The 25,988-nt window shown below is 39.4% G+C and overlaps 3 protein-coding genes and 2 long non-coding RNA genes across 6 annotated transcripts in view; 2 read left to right on the top strand and 3 right to left on the bottom strand.

Moving 5' to 3' along the window:
* The window catches only part of LOC127536782 (uncharacterized), a 62,600-nt gene that overhangs the window by 7,664 nt on the left and 28,948 nt on the right, over positions 1-25,988 (top strand). The window lies entirely within an intron of this gene.
* Positions 330-8,955, bottom strand: slc22a3 (solute carrier family 22 member 3). Its single transcript, XM_022205625.2, has 11 exons — positions 8,211-8,955; positions 7,679-7,782; positions 7,431-7,585; positions 6,425-6,593; positions 6,203-6,320; positions 5,996-6,099; positions 5,671-5,885; positions 5,485-5,593; positions 3,013-3,125; positions 2,791-2,890; positions 330-2,465 (listed from the first exon to the last, which is right to left on the bottom strand). Exons 1-11 carry the CDS (start codon positions 8,607-8,609, stop codon positions 2,423-2,425), a joined length of 1,629 nt encoding a protein of 542 aa, XP_022061317.1. The 5' UTR covers positions 8,610-8,955; the 3' UTR covers positions 330-2,422.
* On the top strand, positions 3,899-5,423 carry LOC127536786 (uncharacterized). Its single transcript, XR_007945986.1, has 2 exons — positions 3,899-4,083; positions 4,263-5,423. It is a non-coding gene; the product is annotated as an uncharacterized LOC127536786 (long non-coding RNA).
* LOC110958917 (uncharacterized) lies at positions 11,570-16,591 on the bottom strand. Its single transcript, XM_022205627.2, has 9 exons — positions 16,432-16,591; positions 16,147-16,240; positions 15,929-15,982; positions 15,148-15,193; positions 14,936-15,063; positions 14,727-14,841; positions 13,048-13,170; positions 12,824-12,961; positions 11,570-11,893 (listed from the first exon to the last, which is right to left on the bottom strand). The coding sequence occupies exons 1-9, from the start codon at positions 16,538-16,540 to the stop codon at positions 11,774-11,776; spliced, it is 927 nt and encodes a 308-aa protein (XP_022061319.1). The 5' UTR covers positions 16,541-16,591; the 3' UTR covers positions 11,570-11,773.
* Positions 18,159-25,417, bottom strand: txlnbb (taxilin beta b). The gene is made up of 10 exons (XM_022205626.2): positions 25,336-25,417; positions 22,389-22,656; positions 21,992-22,083; positions 21,734-21,904; positions 20,049-20,243; positions 19,617-19,736; positions 19,458-19,532; positions 19,273-19,365; positions 18,940-19,035; positions 18,159-18,863 (listed from the first exon to the last, which is right to left on the bottom strand). Exons 2-10 carry the CDS (start codon positions 22,615-22,617, stop codon positions 18,360-18,362), a joined length of 1,575 nt encoding a protein of 524 aa, XP_022061318.1. The 5' UTR covers positions 22,618-22,656; positions 25,336-25,417; the 3' UTR covers positions 18,159-18,359.

The following is a 25,988-nucleotide window of genomic DNA, read 5'->3' as shown; positions in this document are numbered from 1 at the left end:
ATTTACGCTTGAGGGAATCCTACTTCTCATGCATACCAGGGATTTTCAGCACAATTTATGGTAACATGTCTTCCCATTCAGTCAGCGCTATGTATGTGGGGCAGCTTTTGTTGGCTGCTCCGAAAGCTTTCTGGGCAAACCTACAATGGAACAAAAGCCCCAACAAAAACAACCCTCAATTAGATATACAGTATGGCATTAAAAAAGCAAACAATCAAGGGTATTGTTGTCTGGATGTTGGGATATGCAGAGAAGCTCTTTTTAGTGGGAAAAATATTATAGTTTCCAAAAGGATGGTCCATTTGAGAAACACACACAAGGCTGCAGTCCATCAGCATAATTCTGATTCATATTTTATTTGCACTTCAGAGAGCATAACTCTTGCCAAGGTTACATAATCTTCAACATTTTTTTTTTGCATTTTTATTTAAATAAAAGCAGTTTACAAATGATAAAACAGAATCTGCACCAAACTGACTGATGTAGTCATGATTTCTGAAGGACTACATCTAATTGGGGAAAACAGAAACATTTTCTGCACAACAGTGTATCAAGTTTGGTGAAGATTGACTAAATTTTGAAACAGCAGTAGAAAAAATACCAGTTTTTGTGTTTTCAAAATAAAAATATACACGTGTATTTCTAAAACACCAAGAAATGTCCCTCTGTGTGGTGCAGTTGGGAATTAAGCATAATTTTGAAACAAAAAGAGGAGACTCCAAGGCACTCTCTAAAAAATATTATAATTTAAAAAGCCTTTATTAAACGGCATGGTCATATAGACCTTTTGTTTCAAGGATTTTTTGAATCCCCTTCCAAAGAGCACCTCAAACTAACTCTGCTGAGTCCAGGTAGCGCTCTTTTTCTTTGTCTTTCTTAAGCATAATTTTGGTCCAATACTTTCTTTAAAAACAGCTGATGAATACACACTTAATTGTTTTAAATCATTAAACATTTTGTAAGACAGCTGATACTGCAAGTATTACTCAAACTGGAATAGTGCATTTGTTTTGGAGTATTTTTGTTTGGAGATATGGTGGAGTAGTGAGCAGGACTGTGTATGTGACACTGACTCAAAATAAATACAGCGCCTGCATTCGGCTTAACAAAGGAGCATGTCAGTGTTTACAAGTGTGTGCCTCACTGATGTGTTTTAATGGTTCTTAGAAAACAAAGCAGCTCTGTGACACAGAGGAATTAAACTATATAAGTCCCCTTCCCTTGGATTTGTTGACAATAAGAAAAATATTGCCAAACTTATTCTTTAAGAATCCAAATATAAAATGTTTACAAGTGACCACATTGTGGTGAAATGGAATGTCCTTCGGTGAAAAGAAGATCAATCACATTTTTCTCAGTGCTTTACAATCAGTTTCAGAGATATCCTACTAAGTAACATACATAGCTGTGAACAATAGTTTCCATACTTGTAAAAACTGTGTCTGTCATGGCAGTCTTGAGTTTTCAATGATTCCTGTAATTATGAATTTCCTGTGAACACAATCATGCGTTTTGGTTCTGTCATAGATTTATTATTGATCTTCTGAAGATATGACAAAATCTGCTGGATTAAATAAAATAGATCCAGCAATACTAATATTTGGTTAAATGTCCATTTTTACCTCAACATACATATTTGGTGCTGCCTCTCATTGTATCTTTGACCCTCTTCTTGACAGAATTGGTGGAGTTCAACTAAATTTGTTGCCTTTCTGACACAGACTTGTTTCTTCATCACAGTCCACAGGTTCTTGATGGACTTAAAGTCAGGTCTTTGAGGAGGCCAGTCTGATTTAGACATTTCTTTTCCACTTTTGTTCTGTGCTTTGGGTCATTGTCTTAGTCTTTGAAACACCCAACTGCATCCAAGATAAAACAAATCCTCTTTTTTCATTATTCCATTTACTTTGTGTAACACACCAGTTCTACTGGCAGCAAAAAAGGCCCCAGTGCATAATACTGCCACCACCATGCTTGACAGTATCATATAAAAATAAGAGTCATTGGGAACTCAAGACTGCCATGACATACATGATCTTTACAAGTGTGTGTGAACTACTGTACTGTATATACAACTCTACAACAACAACTGTATATAAAACTAAAAGGCACTGAAAACAGCAGAAGATGTCTGCTGTTGATATCACCCATTCCAGATATAAATAACTTTCACTGCTGAAAATTAGCACTATTGAGACGAGAGGTGCAGAGATGTGCTTCATCCTCTCACAGCGTAAGTCTCCAGTCAACACCTCTAAACAGCTCATAATAACATAACACAAGTGTGCAATAACAGTCACTGCAGTTCTTCTTCCAGTGCTCTAATGAGCAGCCGACAATAGGACATCATGTGCAGCGTAAACACGGACTGTCTCTAAATAATCCACCAATGTTTCTGCTGCTTCAAGGCCTCAGTCTTTCATCATATAATCAAACTGTTTCCCTCCTTTGATTTTTCTGTCTTCCTGTCAGAAAACACAAACACACAAAAAGACACATTAAGAACTGAAGCCCAAATCTTTCCGCTTTCTGTTCTTCCAGTTTTGACTTTTCTGTTTCATGCATTTGACTTTATCTTTTCTGTTATCCTCAAACACTTTTGGAAAACAAGGAGCTATATTTGTTGTCTAGTTGCTTAGTACTTGTTCCTTGTAATATTGTCAGCCCATAATTTTTAGGATGTTGTTGTTACTGTTACCCCCCATTGTCACCTGCTGTGGATAAGACTGACAGTGAATACTGGAATACGTTTGTAGATTTCATAATGTCATTTCAGTAAAATCCATTTACCCTTTCATATTCTCCACATCCTCGATGGTCTCTGGCAGCGGGACTCCCATCATCTCAGGTAACATTGTCACCAGTGCACTGTACAGCACCGACATCACACCTGGAAAAAATATGGCACAAATTTTATTCTCAGAGAGCAAATTAGCATCTTTAAATTCTGTTTTGAGCAACCAGATATAATCCAATGAATGGCGGCAGGTAGAAGAAAGCTTTAAAATTTACCGTAAAGAATTAGAGGCAGCTCCTGCCAGATGTTGGCCAGTCTGTAGAGCAGGAATGGAGCTACAATTGCTCCCATGTCACTAGCTGATGAACACACTGACAGCCCCAAATTTCTGTGAAAAATACAGAGAAAAGGAAGCTGGTGTGAAGTAAAACAGACTTTTAGCTCTTGTTTCTCAATAACTATGTTGCTAACACTTCTACACTGCATATTTGGCTGGAAGCTTTGGAACAAGTTACAGATTTTTTTTCTTTTAGCAAAATCACTTTTCTTACTTTACTGCCATTTCTGTAATAAATTACTTTTTTTCTATTAATACACATTTTAATATATTTACAATATTTTTCTGCTCATCTTATGTGGTAATCTGTTAGCTTCTATTAAGTGTGTCATTTAAAGGTGGTTATTATTATATTATTGCTGCTTTAATATTTTTTAGGTTCATTTTTAAGTTACAACTAGCTAATTATTTAGAACAGCAATACTGTAAATTATACTGTATTAATAAAGCATATCGTAACTCTTCTTTAACAGTTTTGAAATGTACTGTTGCTGTTCATGGATATCCATCAATTAGTTGTTGAGGTATGAAACAAAATGGTTAACAGACTGACTGACATACCAACACTGCCAGAGACATGTTGCTATTTTGGCTAAACAACAAACATGGAATGAGATTTTAAAAATAAAAGTGTATCTAACATATGTGAATATTGACTGGTTTTGTTACATTGATTATAATATCCACTTTAAATTTTGCATATGAATTTTCCATCTCTGTCTTGTTGGTCTAATGTGCACATCAGTACAACAACTCATCTTTCGCAGCACATGGAATAGGCTCCAGACTCCTCAGAGACTGTGCAGACCAGCTCTGTCATTTGCTGCTGCGCATCTTTAACCTGAGCCTGAGTCTGGAGAGGGTTCCTGTGTTGTGGAAGACTTCCTGCCTGGTTCCTGTCTCAAAGACCAGGAACCCCAGGGAGCCAAACCACTTCAGACCTGTGGCCCTCACTTCTCATCTGATGAAGACCATGGAGAGGATCATCCTCAGGAACCTACCCCCCCAGGTGAGCCCTAATCTGGACCCACCGCAGTTCGCTTACCAACCGAACATTGGAGTGGATGACGCAGTCGTCTACCTGCTGCATAGATCGCTGACTCACCTGGAGGGCACTGGCAGCACTGTGAGGGTCATGTTCTTTGACTTCTCCAGTGCTTTCAACACAATCCACCCTTCTCTGCTCAGGGTGAAGCTTGAGGGAGCAGGAGTAGACTGTCACCTGGCTGCCTGGATCATCGACTACCTCACCAACAGACCACATTACGTGAGGCTTCAGGGATGTGTGTCTGATGTAGTGGTCAGCAGCATGGGGGCCCCACAGGGGACAGTGATCTCTCCCTTTCTCTTCATCCTGTACACATCGGACTTCCACTACAACTCTGGAAGCTGTCACCTCCAGAAAATCTCGAATTATACAGCCATTGTTGGGTGTGTGTCTGATGGGGACGAGATGGAGTACAGGACAGTCATCTCTAACTTTGTCGACTGGTGTGAGCGGAACCATCTGCAGCTCAACGCCAGTAGGATGAAGGAGATGACTATTGACTTCTGCAGGAGGAGGGCACCTCAGACTGCACCAGTGAACATCCAGAGTATAGACATCGAGATAGTGGACTCATACAAATACCTGGGTGTTCATCTCAACAACAAACTGGACTGGTCACACAACACAGAGGTCCTGTACAAGAAGGGCCAAAGTCGTCTCCACCTGCTGAGGAGACTGAGGTCCTTTGGAGTGTGCAGGACTCTGCTCCGGACATTCTATGACTCTGTGGTAGCGTCTGCTGTTTTCTATGCAGTGGTCTGCTGGGGAGCAGGGAGCACTGAGAGGGACAGAAAGAGACTGAACAGACTGGTCATGAGGGCCGGTTCTGTGCTGGACTGTTCCTTGGACTCCATAGAGGAGGTGGGTGAGAGGAGGATGTTGGCAAAGCTCACATCCATCATGGACAATCCCTCTCACCCACTGCATGACACTGTGGAGTCTCTAAGTAGCTTTTTCAGCAGCAGACTGAGACACCCAATCTGCAAGAAGGAGTGCTATCGCAAATCATTCATTTCATCTGCGATAAGACTTTATAACATCAGCATCACTGGCTGATGTTAACATAAAATTGGATTCTATCACATCATCTTTTACCACATAATCTGCACAGTTCTTGCACCATCTGAATGTTTCTTGTACTTTACATAATCTACAAGCCACTTTTTCCATCCTACACTCTTGAACTACTGTGAATATTATTATGCTTATAATTATATTGTTGTTTATTGTTTTTTATTGTGCTGCTGTAACATGGGAAATTTCCCCGGAGACGGAGAGTAATAAAGGATTATGTTATCTTATCTTATCTTATCTTATCTTATTAAAAACATCCATGTCTATCAGCACAGCACGGTTTCACACCTTAGAGGTGTCGGGTACATCTCTGTGTTTGCGAAGTTCACAGTCTCAAATCCGATGGCGACACCAAGCCTCCCGAGGATTGCAATTAACTTTCTCGAACAGGAAAAATCTGTACAGAAGACAGAAGAATGAAAACAGGGTCCAAGCAGATGCATCATCTCTACCAGTCATGAAAGCTGCACCTACCAGCAGGCAGGAAGGGAACTGCAAGGCAGGCTATGCCAGCAGTGAGGTTAGTGACGGCCATCAGGGTACGTCGACCGACTCTGTCCACCAGCAGATAGAAGATGATTCCGGTGGGAAGTTCCACCACAGCAGAGATGAAGAAATCCAAAAAGAGATTGCCGCCTGTGATTCCGAGTCTTAGGACCAGACCTTGAAATACAACGGTGCTTGTGAACCTGAATCAGAGGAACATCAAGTAACATGCATCTCTGAAATTAGCAGCACATCCACCGGGAACAATCAGCTAGCTATGTTAGTAACAAGAACTTGCATCAAACTGACTTACCAGGCATAAGTTAAAATGAAGGTGTTTTTTCTTATGATTGGTGTCCTGATCAAATCCATAAATGATATAGAGTGTACTTCCTTCTTTACGTCCAAGCCAATTATCTGAAAAATATAGTGAACAGTTGATTAAACTCAGTTTACAGCTTTGCTAATCACAACTCCCGAAGTAATCACAATGCCCAATCTTTGAAATATACTGCTGTACCTCTGGAAGATTAGGTGGTACACATCTCCCATTGCGTTTTGCAATGTTCGCAGAAATTTTCATTGCCTCTGTAGTTCTTTTTTGTGAAAACAGCCAGCGTGGCGATTCAGGAACAATCCTTTAAAAATGGACACATCTTTAAAATGGATTTTGCACTAACGTTGATGCTTCAATACAGACAAAACCAAAATCTGGCGTATTTAAGACAATTTATATTCGAACCAGTAGTATGTGATAAACAGGAGGCAGGGAAGGCTCGTAGCCAGCTGCAGAGCCTTCCAGGAGGACAGATAATAGGCCAGACCAGGCAGGATGACCATTCCCATGGAGTAGAAAGTCCGACTCACCATGGACACAAACTTCCTGTTGTCGGAGCCAAAGAACTCGATCACTGTGTGAAAGAAGAGGATGTGTTTTAGCAGACAGACTAACTTCTTAGATGTTTCAAAAACAGGCCTGGACGATAAAACAGTGGGTTATTCCATTTAATTTTGTAGAACATAGTCGCCTCGCTACACAACATTATCATTCTGTTGTATCAGGAAAAAGTGCTCCAGTCTGTTTGTTTTTCTTTAAACCAGTCACAGTTTCCTTGCTTCGCCAAGGGTGTACCGTTACCCTAAAAATAGTGACATGAAATTGTTGTGCTGGTACATTTGCTTGCAGGGAAATGAGCACTGTTATTAGAATGGATAATTCACTGAAAAAAATAGCAAAACTTCAAATTTTTGGTGTGATAAGTTGCTGCCCAGAGATGGTTGTTGTTGTTTACCACAGAAAACAGATAGCCGAAGGGGTGAAAGATGCCAACTGACGTGATTTGTGGCTTATATCTGAATCCTATATCTGGTAAATCAGACCATTTAATCTCAAATCATCAGTCACCTTCTGCTCAACCTCTTCAAGATTGTTTGAAACTGTTATGTCACAATGTATGGATATTTAAAATGGTATCTGTAAAATATTAGATTGACTTATCTAGTATTTTACGAGATAATCTTGAAAAAAATCTCCGTTAGCACATTTTTTTGTTGAAATTTGAGGGTATGTTTTAATGACAAGGGAAACTATTGAACATTCTGTAGTATATTTTCCATATTGATCTATTGATCAAGAATCTATCAGTGGTACAAATTGCTGTGTGCTAGCTAGATTGCATCTGTATTATCTCTACAAACGAGGGGAGGTGACTACAGTCACTGATATGAGTTGTGATTGTTAAACATACCGAGTACATAGACTGCTATCCATGCTCCCTTTGCACAATACCCTTGCACAAAGCGAAAGGTGAGAAGCAGTGGGTACCATGGTGACAGCATGATCCCTATACCAGAAATGCCCATGCCCACCATAGATGCAATGAAGCATGGTTTTCTACCAAACCTGTGAAAAGACCAGGAAGACACTGATGTTGCAACTCTTTACATGTTGAAAAGGAAATGACTGATTTAAATGACCTATTGGTGCACAACAAACCTGTCTGCCAGGTAGCCGTTGATTAAAGCTCCAACAAAAAATCCACATGCGAGGGAAACTTGATTCAGATCGGCCAGCCAGGATTTCCCACAGACCAGCGAAAACTAGACGGGAAGAAATTTTATCCAGAGCCAAATTTAGCACAGCTATACTTGTGATGCTGTGGTTATTTAGTTTCAGACACACAACAAATTTTGAAAGACCCTGGAGAAGATTTTCCACCAGGATAAGAACTATTCTGACAGAAAAATACAAAAAAAGCTTCAAAATATTGGATTACTCTAAAAACTGTCATTGAAATACAGTTTGTCTGTTTTAGCTGTAGGTGAACTAGGTCCATGCTGAACAGATGTACAACACCTCATGAACATTCATTTATGTTGTGCAGCAAGTTTCATCTTAAGTAAATAGTCAAAGAAAAGTAATGCAAAAGCAGCTGCAGCGTGTATTTACAGATTATCTACTAGCAGCCTCCTGTATCTGACTTTTTAAAATACTGTTTATGTAGTCAGGCTGAACAAACTGTACCCACCTCTGAGACAGTAGAGCTGTGGCTACTATCAAACATCCACCCGCTGTCACATGGCACTAACTGGGTTGCATTAGAAGTCTGCAGCCAGTCGAGTTCATCGCATTTGTTTTGGCTTTTGCTCCAGTTCACTGCAAATCTCTCACATCTGCTGAAGGATCCGGACTGTCCAGAGCGAGGAACAGTAGCTTTCTGCACCTCGACATCCGTCCAGCCACATTCCTCCTGGAAGCGCTTGGCTTCAGGACTCCAGCACCAGTGATCTGGAGTGTGCCCTATGAAAACTACACCAATAAGTACAAAGGCAAAAAATATCACCGGCACTGAACCAAGTGTGACAATCCTCTTCTGGAAAGGCCCAAAGTCTCCTACGTGCTCGATGAACTTGTCCACGTTCGCCATCTCTGCTCATTATCTAGTGTGGCACAAAGTGCTGTGTCTGTTCAAGTGGAATTTTTAAAGAGACAAGTGGGGCCGGAGTTGGCCAAAGTCCCTCTTCCCTCTCATTCTTCAGTCAGTTTACTGGTAATCTTTTCAATGTATTGGGCAAGCTTTCATGTCATTAAAAGTCCAGCACTAGCAAACGTTCTGTGTTTGTGATTTATGGACCCTGTTTACAAGACTCTCGGGGTCTCTTTTCCTCCTTTTAGCTTTTATGCTTTCCTTCTTCTAATCAGTGAAAGAAATTAGCTTTTTCTCTTGAGGTCATTTTTTTTGCCCAACACACCTTTTTTTATATATATATATTTTTATCAGAGGTTGCTTTAATGAGCAGAATTTATGAAGCTTCAAAGAATTACATTTTTAGCACAAAGACGTGTTTTATCTTCCAGAAACTCTCTGACTCAACATATTACTTATGTCTCATATCTGCAAACCAAATTGCTGTGAAATTCTGTTCAAGCATTCATGATCCCGAGAGAGTGAATCCTAATTTGTGCACTTAGCTTTGTGACTGAATACTAATAGCATTCCTATCAGCATAAGATGGAGTTTGTTTTTCGAGGGAATTTGTAAATGTTAGAACGCTAACACACTATATTGAGACTGCAAATTTGATGAACATTATACCTGTTGAACATCGGTATGTTAAAATTGTCTTTGTGAGAACATTAGCTTGCTGATATTAGCATGTAGCTCAGTGAGTGTTATGTCAAAGTAAAGCCTAAAGTCCATTTCAGACATGCTTTTCTTTCTATGTTTCTGACAGCTTCTGCTTCATGTCTGAATGAGTCACGATTCTATAATAGTTGCAACATGAGTCCTGTTAAGATGGACCTTTGAACTTGGCATTATTTGACCTGCATGTTGTCACATGATTGAATAAGCATGCACATGCAACATGCTTAGAGTGTGAAATGTACTTACCGTATTTCAGCACCAATATCGATACAAAAACATCATTGAGAGTGCAAATGACAGTTTGTGGTCAAAATCACATTCATTGCTCTGACATTTCACATCCATCATACACTGAAATGTTCATACAAATCAAACTTTATAGTGATTAAAACAGAGATTGTAACAGGAATGTTTAATAACAGTCACTAATAAAGATTGTTCTTCCGGTTTTGACAAAATGTTAACAGCAAATTAAGTTTAGTCTGTTGCTTCTAGCTGTTTGTAGGACTCTTTCCTCTGAGTTTACTGAATATGTCCACATCATCTTACAATTGCAGCATCCATGTGAGTACCTCCAAGAACAAGGGAGCTTGTAAAAGTAGTCTGGCTTTACAGGTCATTGTGGCTGTACCACACTATCATTCTGCAGTAGGGGAAAAGAACTTATCTGGCTTGTTTTTGTTTCATTACACCAGTCACAGTCATCATGGCCAGGGGAAGTGAAGGATCTAGTTTTGGTGTTTCGGTGCACAATCTTAGTCTTTGGCAAAGCTTGAAATGTTCACTGTGGTAGGTTGCTGCTTGGAGGTTGCTGTTTCATGTAGCGGAATATAACTAACACACAGATGGCCACCAGTGTTATACATCCCATGTCTGAAATGGGCTCAACAGAGGTGCTGGTATGGGTCTTAGTCTTGTTCTCTTTTAACTTTTGTGTGTATTGACCATTGTTGCATCATTTGCATGGTCAGCTGAATATCTGTAAGGAGTATTCCTAAACATTGACTGTACTGTACGGTGTTTCTTTTAATTGGAGTGTCGCTTGCTAATCATTACTTGAACTGGTTTCAGACCCTGATGAACCCATTTAGAGGAAGAAGAACCTGTAAAGTAGGTCGATTTCTCTGCTTTAAAAATTATGCTTTCAGGTTGTCCATACATCCATGCCATTCTTGTGATCATGATACATCAGGAACACAGTGAGGGACTTGACTCTTTCCCTCAGTGAACATCATAGATTACATGAGACTCGACAGACGTGGACATACACTGCAACATGACTGGTGGAGGCACACAGCCACGAGGCTCTAACTCTAGTTTTAGTGTATACGTTTCCAGTTTGTCTTATCAAATTCCTAAAATAACGTAAACATCAACCATAAAGTCAGCATTTCAGAGAAGTCAGATACGCTATAAACCCGGTTAATGAATGTTTGGTTTTTACAGATGTTACGTATCTATGTTGTTATGTAGCGACACAGTCTGTGATGTAACTGATTAAACAGCCTTCCTCTTATTTTGCTGTCTGAGAAGTTCAGTTAATTAATTCTCTTTTGAAGTCGCTGCACATTGACCCGTAAGCTGGGCGTTACCTGTTTTGAGGACATTTCACTGACAAGTCAAGCTACTTCAGCCTTTTCATCTTTTCCTGGATGCATTTTTTCAGATTTTTGTTTTTAAAATGATTTTTTTTAAACCTGTACCATCATTCAGAATAAACGATACTTTGTTCACTTTCGTAATTTACAGATTTAATGAACATGAAGAGTACATATGTTGTCAGGGAAGATAAAGCAGCATAATGACTATAAAAGCAATGTGTAGTATCTGATTCTTTCAAAGTATAAAGAGGGGCAAGATAAGGACCAATAACTTTCAGCTCTGCCATCCATTTTGCATTATCATTTGTACTTTCCGCTTCTCTTTATTTACTATTTTACTTGATTTTATTTAATTCTTATATTTTATACTCACATTCCATATATATACAGTGTTGCCTTTGCATACGGAGCATCTTGGGCGTAAAGATGTCCTTGCAGATTACAATAGCTCTGTCTTCTCTTATCTCTCGTGCTGCACTGACAATGTAATCTATCGGGGAATAATTTACCCAGCTGAAAAACTACAGACCAAAGGCCATAACATGTGAAGAAACATCGATTCAACTTGGAATATATATACTCTACTCGACGTATAGATAAAAAAAGATGTGTGCTTTTAATTAGAATTTCATTACGAAGTCAGTTTTGGATGTTTATTGCACAAGTAAGACTCAAGTAGTTTAGGATTGCTTTGGATGTAATCATCTGTTACTTTAACCACTCCAAAACTCAAATTGTGTGTGCTTAGAGCTGAATCTCACAGTCTTTATTATTTTACATCTCGGATTAATAGTTACTGTTATACTAGCAAAGACATGTATCAGCTGACGTCACAGTTTTCCTTTAGCTAATCTTATCTAAAGAGTTTAAAATGTCCCCCACTGAGGGTCGGTCGATGGGACTCTGGCAGCAGTGAGAGAACAGCACCCTCCCATGTTCGTCCAAAACAAAGTCGCCTCCCAGCTGGAGCAAAAATGCAAAGAAAATAGACAACAACAAAGAATTATTTATCAATCTTAACATCCTTTCTTCTTTGGTAAAAATATATGTAACATTTCAACATGAGTTAAAAACCCCAGCTGCGGATTTCTACATCATTTTCTGTGCATGAGTCGTACGTTATTCATTTTATTTTGAAAGGACATTATCATAACATAAACGTATTAGCATCTGACCTCTTATTTTTTGCTTCACTGTCACATAGTTGAACAACATCTGCACTGAATTACTCTTGTATTTTGGGTAAATAACAAAGTAGGACTTCAGATTTCTTGCACAAACACCCTAAAAAGTATTTCAAAGGACAAATATTACTAAGGACCACTTTATTAAATGCATGGCCGCAAGATGAAATATCTGTTTCAGATCATTTTAGATAAACTTTTTAAACTGCAAATAATATTTTGATGGATGGAACAGTTATAATGTTGACAGTTTCTGCATTATTTAATAATTTAAACTGAATTCAAATTGAGGTAACTGTCTGATATTGTAATTTTTCTTCATCTTAAGGTCAGGATTTCAAGTCCCCTCTACTACCTATTTAACATTGGAGAAACCCTTTTATAAAATTGGTTACTTACAAGCTAGTATGTTGGTAATTATGTATGTAATACTTAAAAAGTCTCTTAAAATAATGGTGAAATACTAGCTAGAACAACAGTTTTTTTTTTTATGAAGAATCAACTTAAAAACCTGTATTTATGCTGCCAATTATTAAGTAAATGGTGGTTTACAACATCTTTGATTGTAGTGGAAAGGCTAGTTCCCCATTTCATTACAAGTTATCATAATTTATAAAGACTTGGGCAAGCTGTTGTGTTCTTTTAGCCAAAACATTATTTCTTAGAGTGAAGACCTCTAGGTTCTGCTGCATAAAATGTGAAGTTTAACCTGAAACATGTCGTCTTGAATCGACGGAAGCCCTCGTGGAAACTCCATGTTGTCCGCCACATATTCAGCGTAGAGCAGCATGTTACCAAAGTTTAACACTTTCCTCAGAGATGCGCCGAGGCCAAATGCAGCATAAATCTGTGATACCCAGCAGAAACTTTATGAATTTATCAACCAGATGGTGAGAGAAGTGTATATTCTGCTGCCCGGCGTTGACTCCTGACCTTTCTATGAGGGTCCAGCAGCATGTCGTACTGACAGAATGTGTCCTGCAGCCAGTATGAAGCTCCTTCCTGACAGCCAAATGACACCACCATCACTTGAACAGAGTGTCCATCCAGGGAGCTCTGTCAATTAATGTCACAGTTTAACGTATAGTCATGCCAGTTTCATTTATTGGAATCTTTAAAGAGGTTTTTCATAGACTGACGTGTTTCCTGGCCACCACAGGAGGAAACGTGACTGGACGCTTTCCAGTTTCTGCTCTCTGATAATGTCAAACTCTAAACTCACTGTGCTGGCTCTGTCTGCACTGTCAGGGAGAATAATTTACTCAGAATTAATTTGATTATGAATTTACAGCATGTAACAGAACTTCACTACAGTTTCTAAGCACATAACCAGAAGAGAGAGCTCCAAAGTCATATTAAATGAACACAGTTTGGAAGTATTTTTTATAGGAGAGACTGAAAACAATGTCAAAGAAACCTATATGTGACAAATTGGCATTTTCCCCTGGCTTGTGTGGTTACTGCAAAATGCATAACAATCAACATTTTTTTAATTCTATAAAACGTGATGCTCAACATATTCAGCCACCTAAAATCATTTACTACTTCAAGCTAAACAACAAAATACGATACAAGCTTAGGAATATTCTCCTTCAAAAACATCAGTTTCAACAAAGTTTTTATAAATCTTCTGTCGACAAAAGTGTCAGGCAGAAAACATCTGCCATCCAGTGGACTAGAGGTGGGTGTAACTTTAATATTTGCTCAAAAAGTAAGCTACATGTTTTTTTTAAAAAGGTAAACTTTTCCAGGGCAGTTTGTCTAAGTGTGCGTGTCAATTCTAAACAGCTTTTTAAAACTAAAACACTGAACATTATGATAAGCATATCATCATGTTTTACCTGTGTACAAAATGATTACTGGATCAGATTTAAATCGATTTAACCTAAACCTTCATCAGTTATTCATATTTGCAATGTCCGGCAATCAACAATCGTCTGCCGCAGAATCATAATAAAAGATTTTCTCATTATAAAAGTGATACTCAGCTGCTTATCGAGATGTTTTTAAACGTATCACACATGGGCTACAACATGGGCAGCTGTGCACAGAGAAGCTTCTAGTCTCCATTCAGTGACTGCAGCAACTCAGGCAGGCGTGAGAGAAAAAATGAGTTTGAAGAGATTTAAATAAGATGTTCTAATGTCAGATTTACACATTGATTAAACATCTATGTCGCTGTCAGTCGCTATGAAAATCCAAAATAATGATCAGGATTAATATTCCATTTACTGTGCCACCCTGAAACTGGCATTCTGTTACTTTTTGACAACTAAATCTTACTTTTTTAGTATTTCTTTCCTCTTTTCTCGCTCATGTTGCTGTGCACTTGTGGCGCCTGCATATCAACAAAACTGTGTCTGGAACATAAAGTAAAAAATTAAAAAAATCTACATGTCTAAGAATCCCTCAGTCAGATTAAATTGATGTTTAAGTAGATTTGTTACAAAAAACTCCAAGTTGTTGTGTATTAAGCAGCAAAAATGTTTGCCTCACCTTGCTGTGTCGATGCTGGAACAATATGTCATGTAGCCCTAATTTAGATTAATGTAATTCTTTATTGAACCCAAAATCAGTTCTTTTTAGAAGGCATTTGAATGTGTGGAATTTACCTGATTCTTCTCCAGGTCTTTAATATGCAGACGGCAGAGCAGGCATGAGAACTGACGGATTAACACCAGCAAAGTCTTTTTACTCCTCCCAAGATACTTCTGCAGAGTCACTGTTCTACGAAACACAACGGAACAAAAGGGCAAAACGTAACACCGTCACGTAGATATTTAAACTGGCATTTTGCTGCATTTCCAAATCCTCTACTCACTGTCCTGTTCTGGCATCGGTGAGAGGCGTATCTGGTGGAATACACTTGGACTGATGGTCGCCGTCCAGCAGCTCAGCGCTCAGTTGTAACTCATCGTCGAGGCGCTGCAGAAAGGCATCCCACTGCACCTGTGTTACATTGGCTGCACTGAGTAAAAATACGGCCTTGTTAGGAATGTTTTTAAGATTTTTTTTTGAACTTCAATAACTCACTTCGAGCTGCTGAAAGTCGCGCACGGCATCCCGCAAAGCAGCACAGCTGGAAACATCACACAAGAGAGTTTTTAGGGTTGTTTCAGTTCATCAGAGCTGCAGATTCCTGTATTTTGTGATTAAGTGAGTGGATGCATACAGATATTTATTACTACAGGGTGCCAGTTTGGTATCCTCAATGAGTCTAGATTGTAGTTTTTAACCCTCCTGTTGTCCTCATTTACTGGCACCAAAAAATATTGTTTCCTTGTCTGAAAAAAAAATTCTGAAAATTTGCAAATCCTTCACAAAGAAAATTACAATAATTCCTTAAAAGTTTCTCTTCAGTGTTTTATTAAAAAAAATCCCCCACATGTGGCAAGAAAATTCTTCTAAATACATTGAAAAAACAAGTAAAAATCTTCCAAAAAATCCTAAAAATATCAAAAGTGATTCCATATATATAAATATCAGTAAAACTTCTAATATTTTCTTAAAGAACATTCACAAAAAATCAATCAAAATCCATTGAATTTCGCTGAATTTTGGTTGATTTTTTAAAATAAATGTTCTTAAGAAACTTTTTTTAACATTTCCTTTTTCCACCAAAAAATGTTCAAAGATTTCCCCAAAAAATGAAAATGTGGACATCAGAAGTTTCACTTTGAGAATTTATTTTTTCCCACATTTTCAAACTTTAAAATGAGTCAGTTTTGATCCTCAGGATGACACAAGGGTTAATATAAAAAGCCAAAAAAATAAGTGTTTATTTTTGATGTTCAGCACTATTTTTTGCTCTTACTCATTGTTTTTTCTCCAGAGATCTTCTGCGTCCTTTTTCCTCTTAACAGACAGGCTGTGGAGTGATAGAGTAAGAATATAAAGTGGAATCTGTAGTGCTATAAGGCTCATAAATCTACAGCATGCACTCATAAACTATGTGTTTCAGTGGCAGCAATGAAAGTATTAAAAGCCTTTACAGTTACAGGCTGTTTATATGCTGAAGGTACGACTCAGGACCTGCTGTACAAATCTGCACCGGCTTCAATCAGCCCCAGCAGCGACTGTCTTTGCTCGATGCGGATTTTCTGCCTGATGAATTCCTGGCAAGAGCCTGCATTACAAAAAGCACATATAGTTAGTCTATAACAGTCTGCAAGGGTTGATTCTTCATGGATAATGATTGACAGGCCTCCTGACGGCCCTGTTCCTGGTGCGACCATGAATCGCTTGCCAACTGCAGAGCGTGGTGTCTGCGCGTCTATTTTTATGTACACTTGTCTGGGCTCACAAAATGCTGCCTACCTTCCCTGCTCTCCTTCTCAGCGAGGTCCAGCAGAGCTTTTCCATTTTCAACAAAAGCCACGAGAGCCTTCGCACAAGAAGCTGCGGTCGCCTCTGGACTTGCAGTCATTTTCTGTTTGTTCTTTCACGAGATACGCAACTTCTTATCAGCAACGTCTGCTTTCGAAGTCCAGTCTGAGCAAATTTAGAAACAAAAGAGATTCTGCAGCAATTTAAAGGGACACTTCACTGATTAGGAAGCCTGTTTGTACATTTGTATAGTGCTCTTCTGTGACTATGGAGAAGCTTTTTAAAGTTGCACAATACTTGCTGAGCAAACCTTAGTTTAGTATTCGAGATGGCGCTTTATTGAAGAACTGACTGCCTGCATTTGCTTCTGCTGTGTCTCATTCACTCATTCCAGCTGTTCTAATCAATAAGCACCACAAAACAAAACAAAAGACACAAATGTGAGCTACATGTCTTCCATTTGAGCGGAGTGTAGCAGCATGGAGTAATGGGACGTCAAGTGACGGTTGTTTTCATGCAGATTTGAACGTTTGAGTCTGATCAGTGCTGTGCTTGTTCACTACTGTACAGCGCTGTATCTGTTAGACTGCAGCAGATTTCCTTTCACATAAGACTGCGGTTGACAGAAGTTGCCATGTTTGCTTGCTTTTGCTGATGCTTTACTTCTTTTTGGCCCCAAGCTGGATTCATTAGTCTCATAGCTGGGTCATTCATTAGTCTCATAGCTGGGTCATTCCATTTCAGATCATCAAATTTTTAGAACAATTTCTGCTCAACCATCTCTGATTTACCTAAAATTTTTATAGCATAACATATGAATAGTTACAAACTTTACCCACTTTCGGCACATTTACAAAATGAAATTTGAGGCTATGTTTGGATGACAGTGTCTCAGAAACTATTATAGATGTTATTTAATAGTATGGTATAAAGCATAAAATGATCACTTTTATTTCTCATCATGTCTTTGAATCTGCAATGTTGGACAAATACCTCCAATAATTTCTAATTATGAATGAGTTCAAATGTGAAAAACAGTTTAGTTGACCTAAAATCCCATTTTTGAGCACTCCATAACCAAAAAATGAATAATGCACAAGTCAGACAGTGACATTTTCAAAACCATATGTACTTGTGTGTCACAATAATACAAAACTAAACATCTAGAATACTTTTAATATGATATTCTTGGTCACAAAGATGGCAAACGTTATTTTTGTTGAATTTCTGTTGCTGAACCACTATGCTCTTTTCTTTATTTCCATTTGAAATTTACCTTTTAATCATATTTTCAGTTTTACTTCATGCAGAAAACTGTGAATATAATAGTAGTATTGTTATTATTTCAGAATTACTTCTTGGGATTCATTATTTTTTATCCATTACGTTGCTGCGGCAGTGTTTTCAAAATACAATGCTCACAGTCCTTGACCCTGCCAGTCTGAAAATGCTTTGAAAATAATTGCTGTTGTGAACAAAATAAGGCATTTAGAGCTGCTGAATCTTTCAAAATCAACCCAGAATCTGAAGGTGAATTAATTTATGAGTTTTCTCAACAAAGTAATCTTTAGTTTTTGCACCCCGCTAGCAGCTAATGTGGCAGATTCTTAAACATATTTTTTTTGCAGAAAATACTGTTTAATAGTCATATCTGTACTTGTATAAGCCTCAAAATAACTGTACTGGTATTGTGTGTAGAAAAAAAGGGAAAGGTGTCATAACTTCTTTTCTTTTTAATCGACGTGTTAGAAAATCCATAAAACTGCTCAGTTATAGTTGGCCTGTTGCAGACGCGAAAATGAAACTCCTCTTAAATCTTCACATATCGGCCTCACACACTGAACACAAAGCCAGCATTTTTCTTTTTATTGCTGTTGCATCTCACATGAAACAGGTTTCTTTTCAAGGAGGTTTGGACATTAATCAACCGACTCCATTTCCAGATCTCGCTCTTCTTGGTATCCGTCCTCATTGACTTCCTGCTGTTTGCTCTCCTCTGTGTGCTTCTCTTGTGGCTCCTCAACGCCCTCAGAGAGTCCATGTGATTGGCTGGCGTCTGTTTCTGTGGGCGCGGTATGAGAGATCGTGAAAGAAGTGGCGATTTCCTTCAGAAGGGCCTGTTCGGCTTTCAGTTTAGCCAGTTCCTCGGTCAGGGGAGATGTGAGCATCGGCGTCCTGGCTGGAGCTTCTGGAGCTGCAGGAGCTAGTGGAGCTGTAGTGGTCTGGACGGGCTGATCCTCTTTTGGGGGGTCCTTAGGGGTATCCTGCACGTCAGGGACCTCCTTGACGACTTCCGGTTGACTGCCAGCTCCCTGTACCTTCTCAAACAAAGTCTTCCTTTCCTCTTGCAAAGCTCTGCACAGGTTCTCAAGCTTCTGGTTCTTGATAGTGAGAAGCTCAAACTCCTTCTCCTTGATCGCTTTCTGTGGAGCATTAAAACATATCAATTAAAGTCTCATCTAGTAAACACATTTCATGAAAACAACAAACGTCTCTCACATCTGCCACCAAGTCAATGAGATTCTTGTTGCAGCCATCAAAGCGAGTCTTCCATGACTGGCACTCCTTGTCCAGCTTTTTCATTTTCTTGGCCATCTACACAGCAAGAATTAAAAAAAAAAAAATCATGTTACATTGCACACAATCAAAGCATCTTCTAAAATTAGCTGCAACACTCAAGTATAAGATTGTAGCTTGGCATTTGTTTTTTGAAGTTTTACTGAAAAGCTCATGGGATTTTTTCCTCTTGTCATCTTTGTTTTCACAGATAAACTGAATAATCTAACCAATATCGTGGAGCTGACTTCAAATATCCTGTACAACCACACTTACTTTGTCCATGTCCTGTTTGAAGCCGCTGTAGACACTGTTACTCTTTGATACGGTGCCCTGGAATTCATCAAACTTCCTGGAGTACATATCGAGCTGAGGTAGAAATGGTGACAAAACATTATACGTGTCTCCAGGGAGGCAGAAAAACCAGCCAGTTTTTGCTCATAACACCCCTGTTACTGTACCTGGGTTTTCATATCGATTTCTTGCTCCTTCATGACCTTCACTTGCAATTTATACTCCGCCGTCTGCTTTAGCAGCTGTGGAACAGCGAAATGTTACATGAAAATGAGCTTTAGGGGTTTACAACTGCAAATGTTTAGTTAAAAATGCTCAAAACATACAAGCTCTTTCTCCAGCTTCTGCTTCTCCTCCGCCTCTTTCAGGAACATGTTTGCCTGCTGGAGTTTGGTTTCCAGCAGCTTTTCCTTCAGGTCTCTGTGCTTGAAGACCTTTTCCAGGTTCTGGAAGACATTCAGGTGAATTTATGAGTCGTTTTCACACAGAAAAGCTGTTTCACTTCTCGCTCAGGGGAGCTTTGGCTACATTAAACTGAAATAGTGTAACTAATAAATGTAAGACCCGGGTGAAATTTGCAAATAATTCACGAGCGCAGATGTGTAGAGGGGTTTGCCTGAGTCCAGTTCATGCGAGGTCTAGTTTGCATTGGGAGTGCTCATTGACTTTCTAATGTGTTCCTTTAACTGTTTCTAACCTTATGTGACTGTCTGGTCTAAGCCCATGTCTGCTCAGTATGTGGCAGCTGGGATCCATACCGCCTCTCGCTGGTCGTACTGTGAAATGAGTCCCTTCAGTTTTTCTGCCAGAGCGCTGTTCTCCTGACACAGCTTGGTGTTGCGGCTGCTGTGCTCCTCAATCTGGGCCTGAATCTCGCTGAGCGTCCCCTGGAAGTGGGTGGTGATCTCTTTCCTCTTCAGGTCGTCCTCTCTGCACCTCTGCAGAGTCTCTTCCTGCGATTTCAAGCACACATTAATGCTAAAACCAAACTTGAGATTCATTTGCAGTTGCAACATACTTTGAGCTAGTGTAATCCCCAGGAGTTCAGGATTTCTTTACTCAGTGTTAGAAAACCCACCACAGTCAGCCATACAGGACGCTAAAACTTGATCAGAGCTGAATGTCTGATATCTTATGGTGACAGTAAATATTTATGTGAGACTGAAATCACTTTTAAGAATTTTATAGGCTTCATATTTGCTTGTAGCTGCGAGAGTGGCAACAATTATTTAATTCCTGAGTAACTTGATAGAATGAAAATTAATCTGCAGCTGTTTTGATCAATTGTCAGGTCATTTATTCATGAAAATTAGCATTACTTGCAGCTCTGTAAATAACACATTCCAGTGCATGTTCTGGGGACATTATGGCTGCAAAATGAAAAGAATTGTTTTCTGTTTTTCCTTTACATCTCAGTCAGAATGTGGTAGCAATGGGCATACTAAAAGAAGAACAACTCACTTTTACCCTCAAAACTCTTTATATTAATGAAGACAAAGGTGATAGATATAGCAGTGTTAGTTAACTAGTGTCTGTGTTACTTCTCATAAATCATTATTATGTCTTGTCAGTTTGCTGTGGCAGTGCTGTCTAAACAATACTTGACCCTGCCAGTTTGAAAATGCTTTGGAAATTATTGTTGTTGTGAAACAATTATGGCATTATAGTTGCTGAATTCTTCAAAACGTTACCCCAGAATCTGAAAGCGAATTCATAATAATTCATAATCACTAATCTAAGCTAATGTGAACTGTTAGCAGTAGTCACGCCAAAGAGCAACCTACTTTTACCCTTCAAACTCGTCTGTTTAAAGATGATTGACATGGTAGTAATGTTATTATATCTTCTCAAAAATCATTATTTTGTCTTGTCAGTTCGCCTAAACACAATACAAACAATCCTAGACCCTCCTTGTTGAGAAATGCTTTAAATTTTCTTGCTGTTGTGAAAAAAATGAAGATTAATTCATTTATTAGTTGGCAGCTTTCTCAGCAAGGCTCGAAAACAACCTGCTTTTACCCTCTAAACTCTCAGCTAACCATGAAGTTCCCTCACATTTCTTGTAATTTTAAGAAAACCTATTTTCTCGTCACTTGCAGCCAAACTGACTATACTGTAGATGTTGTGTGTATTGCTTAGCTCCCACATTCCCCTCATTTTAGCCTGATATGTGGCGAACTCTTTGCAACACTGTCATTTAAAATGAATTTCTGCTGGTTTTGAACAACACTCGGCTTCGAGGTCAAATCTTGAGCTTTGACATAATGGCCGATTTTTGTTGCCAGCTGATGTCATCTCCTGTAGAGCCGAACATATGGTGACACCAGCTGGCACCGTAGCTCGGTTAACAGCAAACGGCAACTTCAGCAACTTAGATTAGCCACCATTTTTGTTTAGCTGATGTTAAATCCTGATGCAACTTGTCGAGCTGTAGCTGGACTACCTTTAGAGTCTTGTTGTGTCTCTGCAGCTCTCTACAGAGTCCCTCCAGTTTGCTCCGAGCCAACACCGCCCGGCTGTGCTCGCTCTGCAGCTGGTCCTTCTCCTTCATCACCTGGAGCAGCTTCTTCTGCAGAACCTTCATCTGCTTCTGATCACTGCGATGCTCCTCGAGCTGCAAAAACACATTACAGGAGTGAATGTATCTTTTCGTGGATACAGCTCCTTTATTCCTCTTCGCCTTCATTTGTCATCCACTCACTAGCTCGGCGTGCTTCTTGATGATGGCCTCCAGTTTCTGTTCAGGAGTGCCGAGTTTGTTGAGACTTTGCATCAGCAGCATGGCTTCCTTCCCTGAACAGCCACAGAGGATCTCCAGTTAAAGACCATCCATCTTCAGCTGATTTTTAACCGATATTGTCTTGGAATTTGATTACATACTGTGAAAAACCATCCTGACGTGGCTATAAAAGGCATGAGGAAATACTGTTTTACCTGCACGTCTGTTGCAGCTGGATGCTCCTACACGTGTTACGGCTCTGCTTACATGCCTATCGGTTTCAGCATGACTTCTGCTGACTGAGCTGAATTGAACCCACCCCAGCTAAAATCAATAACACATTCTGAAATTTAAAAAAAAAGAAACAAAAACACAACACCTAGGTTTTTGAGCATCTTCTTCTCCAGTTTCTGGTCCTTGCGGGCGTCGGCCTCTTTGACGGCGGTGACCTCCTCTGTGTCCTCGAGCTCAGCTGGAATTTCTGCAGCCTGGTAGGTGCTAATGATGTCCTCCAGCTGTTGGTCCAGGTCCTCTGTCAGGTCAATGTGGCGATCGTCGGCTGGCAACGCACCCATGGGTGCAGGGCTGCTCTCCTGACAAGCCTCCATTGTTCCGATTCTCTAGTACTGAGAGGGAGACAGTTGGTCCTGTAATGGAGGAATAAATACACCAGGTTTACTCTCATGATAAACTCTGACATGAACTACATTTTTTTTGATTTTGCGTTGACTTCTGAATCATTCTGAGTGTCCAAAGTGGTCATTTTTCTGTCTTGGCAACTTCAGCTAGGCTTTTTGAGGGCTAATTTCAAACAATAATTAATGCAATACTAAATCAAAGCTTTGTCCTAGTAGGAAAAGCGCTGTTACTAGTAAGACTTTTAAGGTTTGACAGATGTGTTTTTTTCCAGGACTGATAGTGATTATTATTAATCAAGGAGAACAGCTGATATTTGGAACTGATATATATTTACATTAAAAATGAAAATCTTGGTGTCAGCATTCAAAATAACACAAATTTTAATTCAAAACTAGGGCTGGGCGATAAATCGAATTAATTCGATTTATTCGCCTTTTTAAAACCTTCTTCTGCCTTTTAAGACTTGTGCACTGGCGTTTGCTTCCGATTCTCATCTCCTTCCACCAAAACACTCACATCCCCGTCATGGCGGACACAACAGCAGACAAAGAGTTGGTCGCGAGAAAAGGGCTTCATGTTACATCGATTATATGGAAGTGGTTCGACTTTGACAAGACTGACACAGAGCAAAGTACAGTCATGTGCAAGGTTTGCAAAAGTACTGTGAAAACGAAGAGTAGCAGCACAACTAACCTCTTTCAGCACCTCCGGCAGAGGCATCCTAAAGAATGGGAAGAGTGACCGCAGCTACAGGAGTGCAGCATGGCTAGCACTAGCCATAGCAAACAGACCGCAAAGAACCAACAAAAATCGATTAAAATCGTAATCGTCCAAGATGACTAAAAAAATCGAGATTTTATTTTTTGGCCATATCGCCCAGCCCTATTCAAAACTTAAAGTGCTTTTGTAAATTTTTGTTTTTCGTTTGTTTCATTAAAAGAGAGGTTTTTAGCCTTTATCATTCAGTGTTTTTGGGCTGTTACTCGTGATGCATAACCAGTCAGATAGTGCTTTAGTGCTGACTGAAAGAGAGGTGGTTATATCGGAGACAAAATAGCACATTTTTGGATTAATTTATTTTATTGGAAATCAGTTCTTTAAAAAGCACTAATACCGATGATATGAAAAATGCACACTATGTCGAGTTTTATCCCATGTCTTAGCATTGAACTGGTAACTTAACTTAAACGCTTTCCCATAAACTAATCAAGCTGATATACCATCAGGTTTTAGCTTCCAGCAGATCCATGTTGATATCACTATTTTAATAAGAGGTTACAGCAATACCAAGTTCACAGTTCAAGTACGAGGTGGTGTTTTGTACACGATTCAAATGTTTGTTTTATCTGCCTTTAAATCTTGTATTGGTCTGGCTGTGCTTAGCATCCAGTTAATTAAATTCAGATCATAATTATGGCTCTGACTGAATGATTATTTTGTTATCAATTAATCTGCTCATTAGTTTCTTGGCAAATTCTCATTAAATGTTAGAAAACAGTGTGATCCTCTAAAAATGTGCTGTTCAATCAAGAGACCAATTTGTTCATTAGCTAACTAACAAATCCTCAAAATTAATTAAGCATATTTGGCATGTTTGCTTAAATAACTAGGAAAATGATTAATGACAGTAGTTGACAACGCTCTGTTGATTGACCACCTAAATAACTGATTAATTGTTCAGCTCGAACTGCAATCAATAACATTCTGCTGCTGCTGGTTTGATAAAAGACTACATTTGTGACTTGGTGGTTTTTATACCTTCACCATCACCTTCAGCAAGTGCCACTGTGGCGCATTTGAGCAAAGGCACCTATATACTGCGTATTTATGGAGCAACTCCAGATGTGGAAAATACTCGTTCCTTTTTCATGATTGTAGCAGCTGCAGTCAAAATCTACTTCTGTGGTTTTGAGAGCATTTTACGGCAGGCAATGTGGAGAAAATGGCTTTCTTATGGGGATAAAGTGAATCAAAACTATCAGTTAAAGTAGCAGAAGAACTTCACAGTTGACCAAAGTGACTGGATCAGTAATGTAATGCCTTATGACCTGCTTGCGTCGGTCTTCCATTGTACAGGCTCACAGCCAGAGCCTGTTTACGTGCATAAAATTAGTGCAGCCTTCACACTGCCTGCGCTTTCACAAGCAGAGCACATGGCACCTGTTCCAGACCCACGGGCTATTTTAGGAACTTCTTAATATGGGCACGTTATTTATTTATTTCTAATCCACTCTCATTGATGTCAGTGTCAGTGGTTGTGCGCAAGAAAACTGCAATTTTCAACTATTAATATTCAGTAAAAAGCGTTACATAAGCAAGCTCATCTATATTCAAGTTTTTTAAAGGAGGCACTTGTTCAAATGGAAAAACTGGAGGAAAAGGGCATTGTTGGTTTCTTCACTGAGCGAGAAAACAACAGGAAAATGTCATATTTACTCAAACAAAGATCTATTCCCCATTTTGTTAGGAAATGACACAGGCGGGTCTCACAACTGTTAACACCTTCTCATCTTCAGCTAACTTGGCAAGCCTCAAGCAGCCGTCAAATTCAAAGAAACACTCATTAGTACGTGTAAGTACGAGAAGAGCTTTGGAAACCAGCACCAGATTTAAGGTTATTTTTTTTGAGCTAATTCAAGTGTAAATGTCCTCAAAAGAAGCAGGGTAATGAGCAAACAGGGTCTTACCGGGACCAAGGGCCAGAGGGGGAAAAGGAAGAGTGTCGAGGGGGCTTTGGACAGGCTGCCACCACAGATACAACAGCTGTGATAAGACCACCTCAAAATAAACCAGAGGAGCTCACAGCTCACTCTGAGCAGAGAGAGGGAGGAACTCTACAATGCAGCTCTGTCTCAGGATGCCTCACTTTAGAAAAGAACAACTCATAGGCCTCCTGTGATTGTAATCTTAGCAGGAATTTCCCCCCAGAGTGTGTGACACAGTGGCTGCGTCAATGAACCTTCTGCTAAGGTCTCAAGCAGCCATTTTATGCGACGCCTTTGCCGCTTTAAACCATTTTATTTTAGGCTGGGTTCCTGTTAACAGCCATATAATTATTCTAACAAATGGGCCTGACAAGCCGAGTGACTGAGCAGGAGAGGGGAAAAAAAGATCCATGTCTCTGATTGGTCAGAATTAGAACAAAACCTCCTTCCCAAATGAGAGAAGAACGTCAGAATAAAACGCTGTAAGATCACTTCCTCACTTAATATATATTCGATGCGTGCAGTATTACTTCTGCTGCATGACACACAGTAAAGATGATGCAGATTCTCTGAACTTGATTCCACGTCTGTTTGAATATTATCCACAAGGTGAGAACTATTTTTGGAAGCATTCA

Source organism: Acanthochromis polyacanthus, chromosome 1 (genome assembly GCF_021347895.1).
Source record: "Acanthochromis polyacanthus isolate Apoly-LR-REF ecotype Palm Island chromosome 1, KAUST_Apoly_ChrSc, whole genome shotgun sequence".
Classification (NCBI taxonomy): domain Eukaryota; kingdom Metazoa; phylum Chordata; class Actinopteri; family Pomacentridae; genus Acanthochromis; species Acanthochromis polyacanthus.
The sequence above is the reverse complement of the archived record's forward strand: the minus strand, read 5'-3'. Positions and strand labels throughout refer to the sequence as shown.

What these genes read in the sequence shown, in the direction of transcription:
- txlnbb (XM_022205626.2), bottom strand. Translation starts at nt 22,617, where the DNA reads ATGGAGGCTTGTCAGGAGAGCAGCCCTGCACCCATGGGTGCGTTGCCA. An exon ending in GAAGATGCTCAAAAACCTAG is followed by an intron (nt 22,084 to 22,388) that starts GTGTTGTGTTTT and finishes GTGGCTGTTCAG; the next exon opens with GGAAGGAAGCCATGCTGCTG. An exon ending in TCAAGAAGCACGCCGAGCTA is followed by an intron (nt 21,905 to 21,991) that starts GTGAGTGGATGA and finishes GTGTTTTTGCAG; the next exon opens with CTCGAGGAGCATCGCAGTGA.
- LOC110958917 (XM_022205627.2), bottom strand. Translation starts at nt 16,540, where the DNA reads ATGACTGCAAGTCCAGAGGCGACCGCAGCTTCTTGTGCGAAGGCTCTC. An exon ending in CTCTGGAGAAAAAACAATGA is followed by an intron (nt 15,194 to 15,928) that starts GTAAGAGCAAAA and finishes TGATGTTTCCAG; the next exon opens with CTGTGCTGCTTTGCGGGATG. An exon ending in AAGACCTGGAGAAGAATCAG is followed by an intron (nt 13,171 to 14,726) that starts GTAAATTCCACA and finishes ATTAATTGACAG; the next exon opens with AGCTCCCTGGATGGACACTC.
- slc22a3 (XM_022205625.2), bottom strand. Translation starts at nt 8,609, where the DNA reads ATGGCGAACGTGGACAAGTTCATCGAGCACGTAGGAGACTTTGGGCCT. An exon ending in GATAGCAGTCTATGTACTCG is followed by an intron (nt 6,594 to 7,430) that starts GTATGTTTAACA and finishes TCTTTCACACAG; the next exon opens with TGATCGAGTTCTTTGGCTCC. An exon ending in TTCATTTTAACTTATGCCTG is followed by an intron (nt 5,886 to 5,995) that starts GTAAGTCAGTTT and finishes CCTCTGATTCAG; the next exon opens with GTTCACAAGCACCGTTGTAT.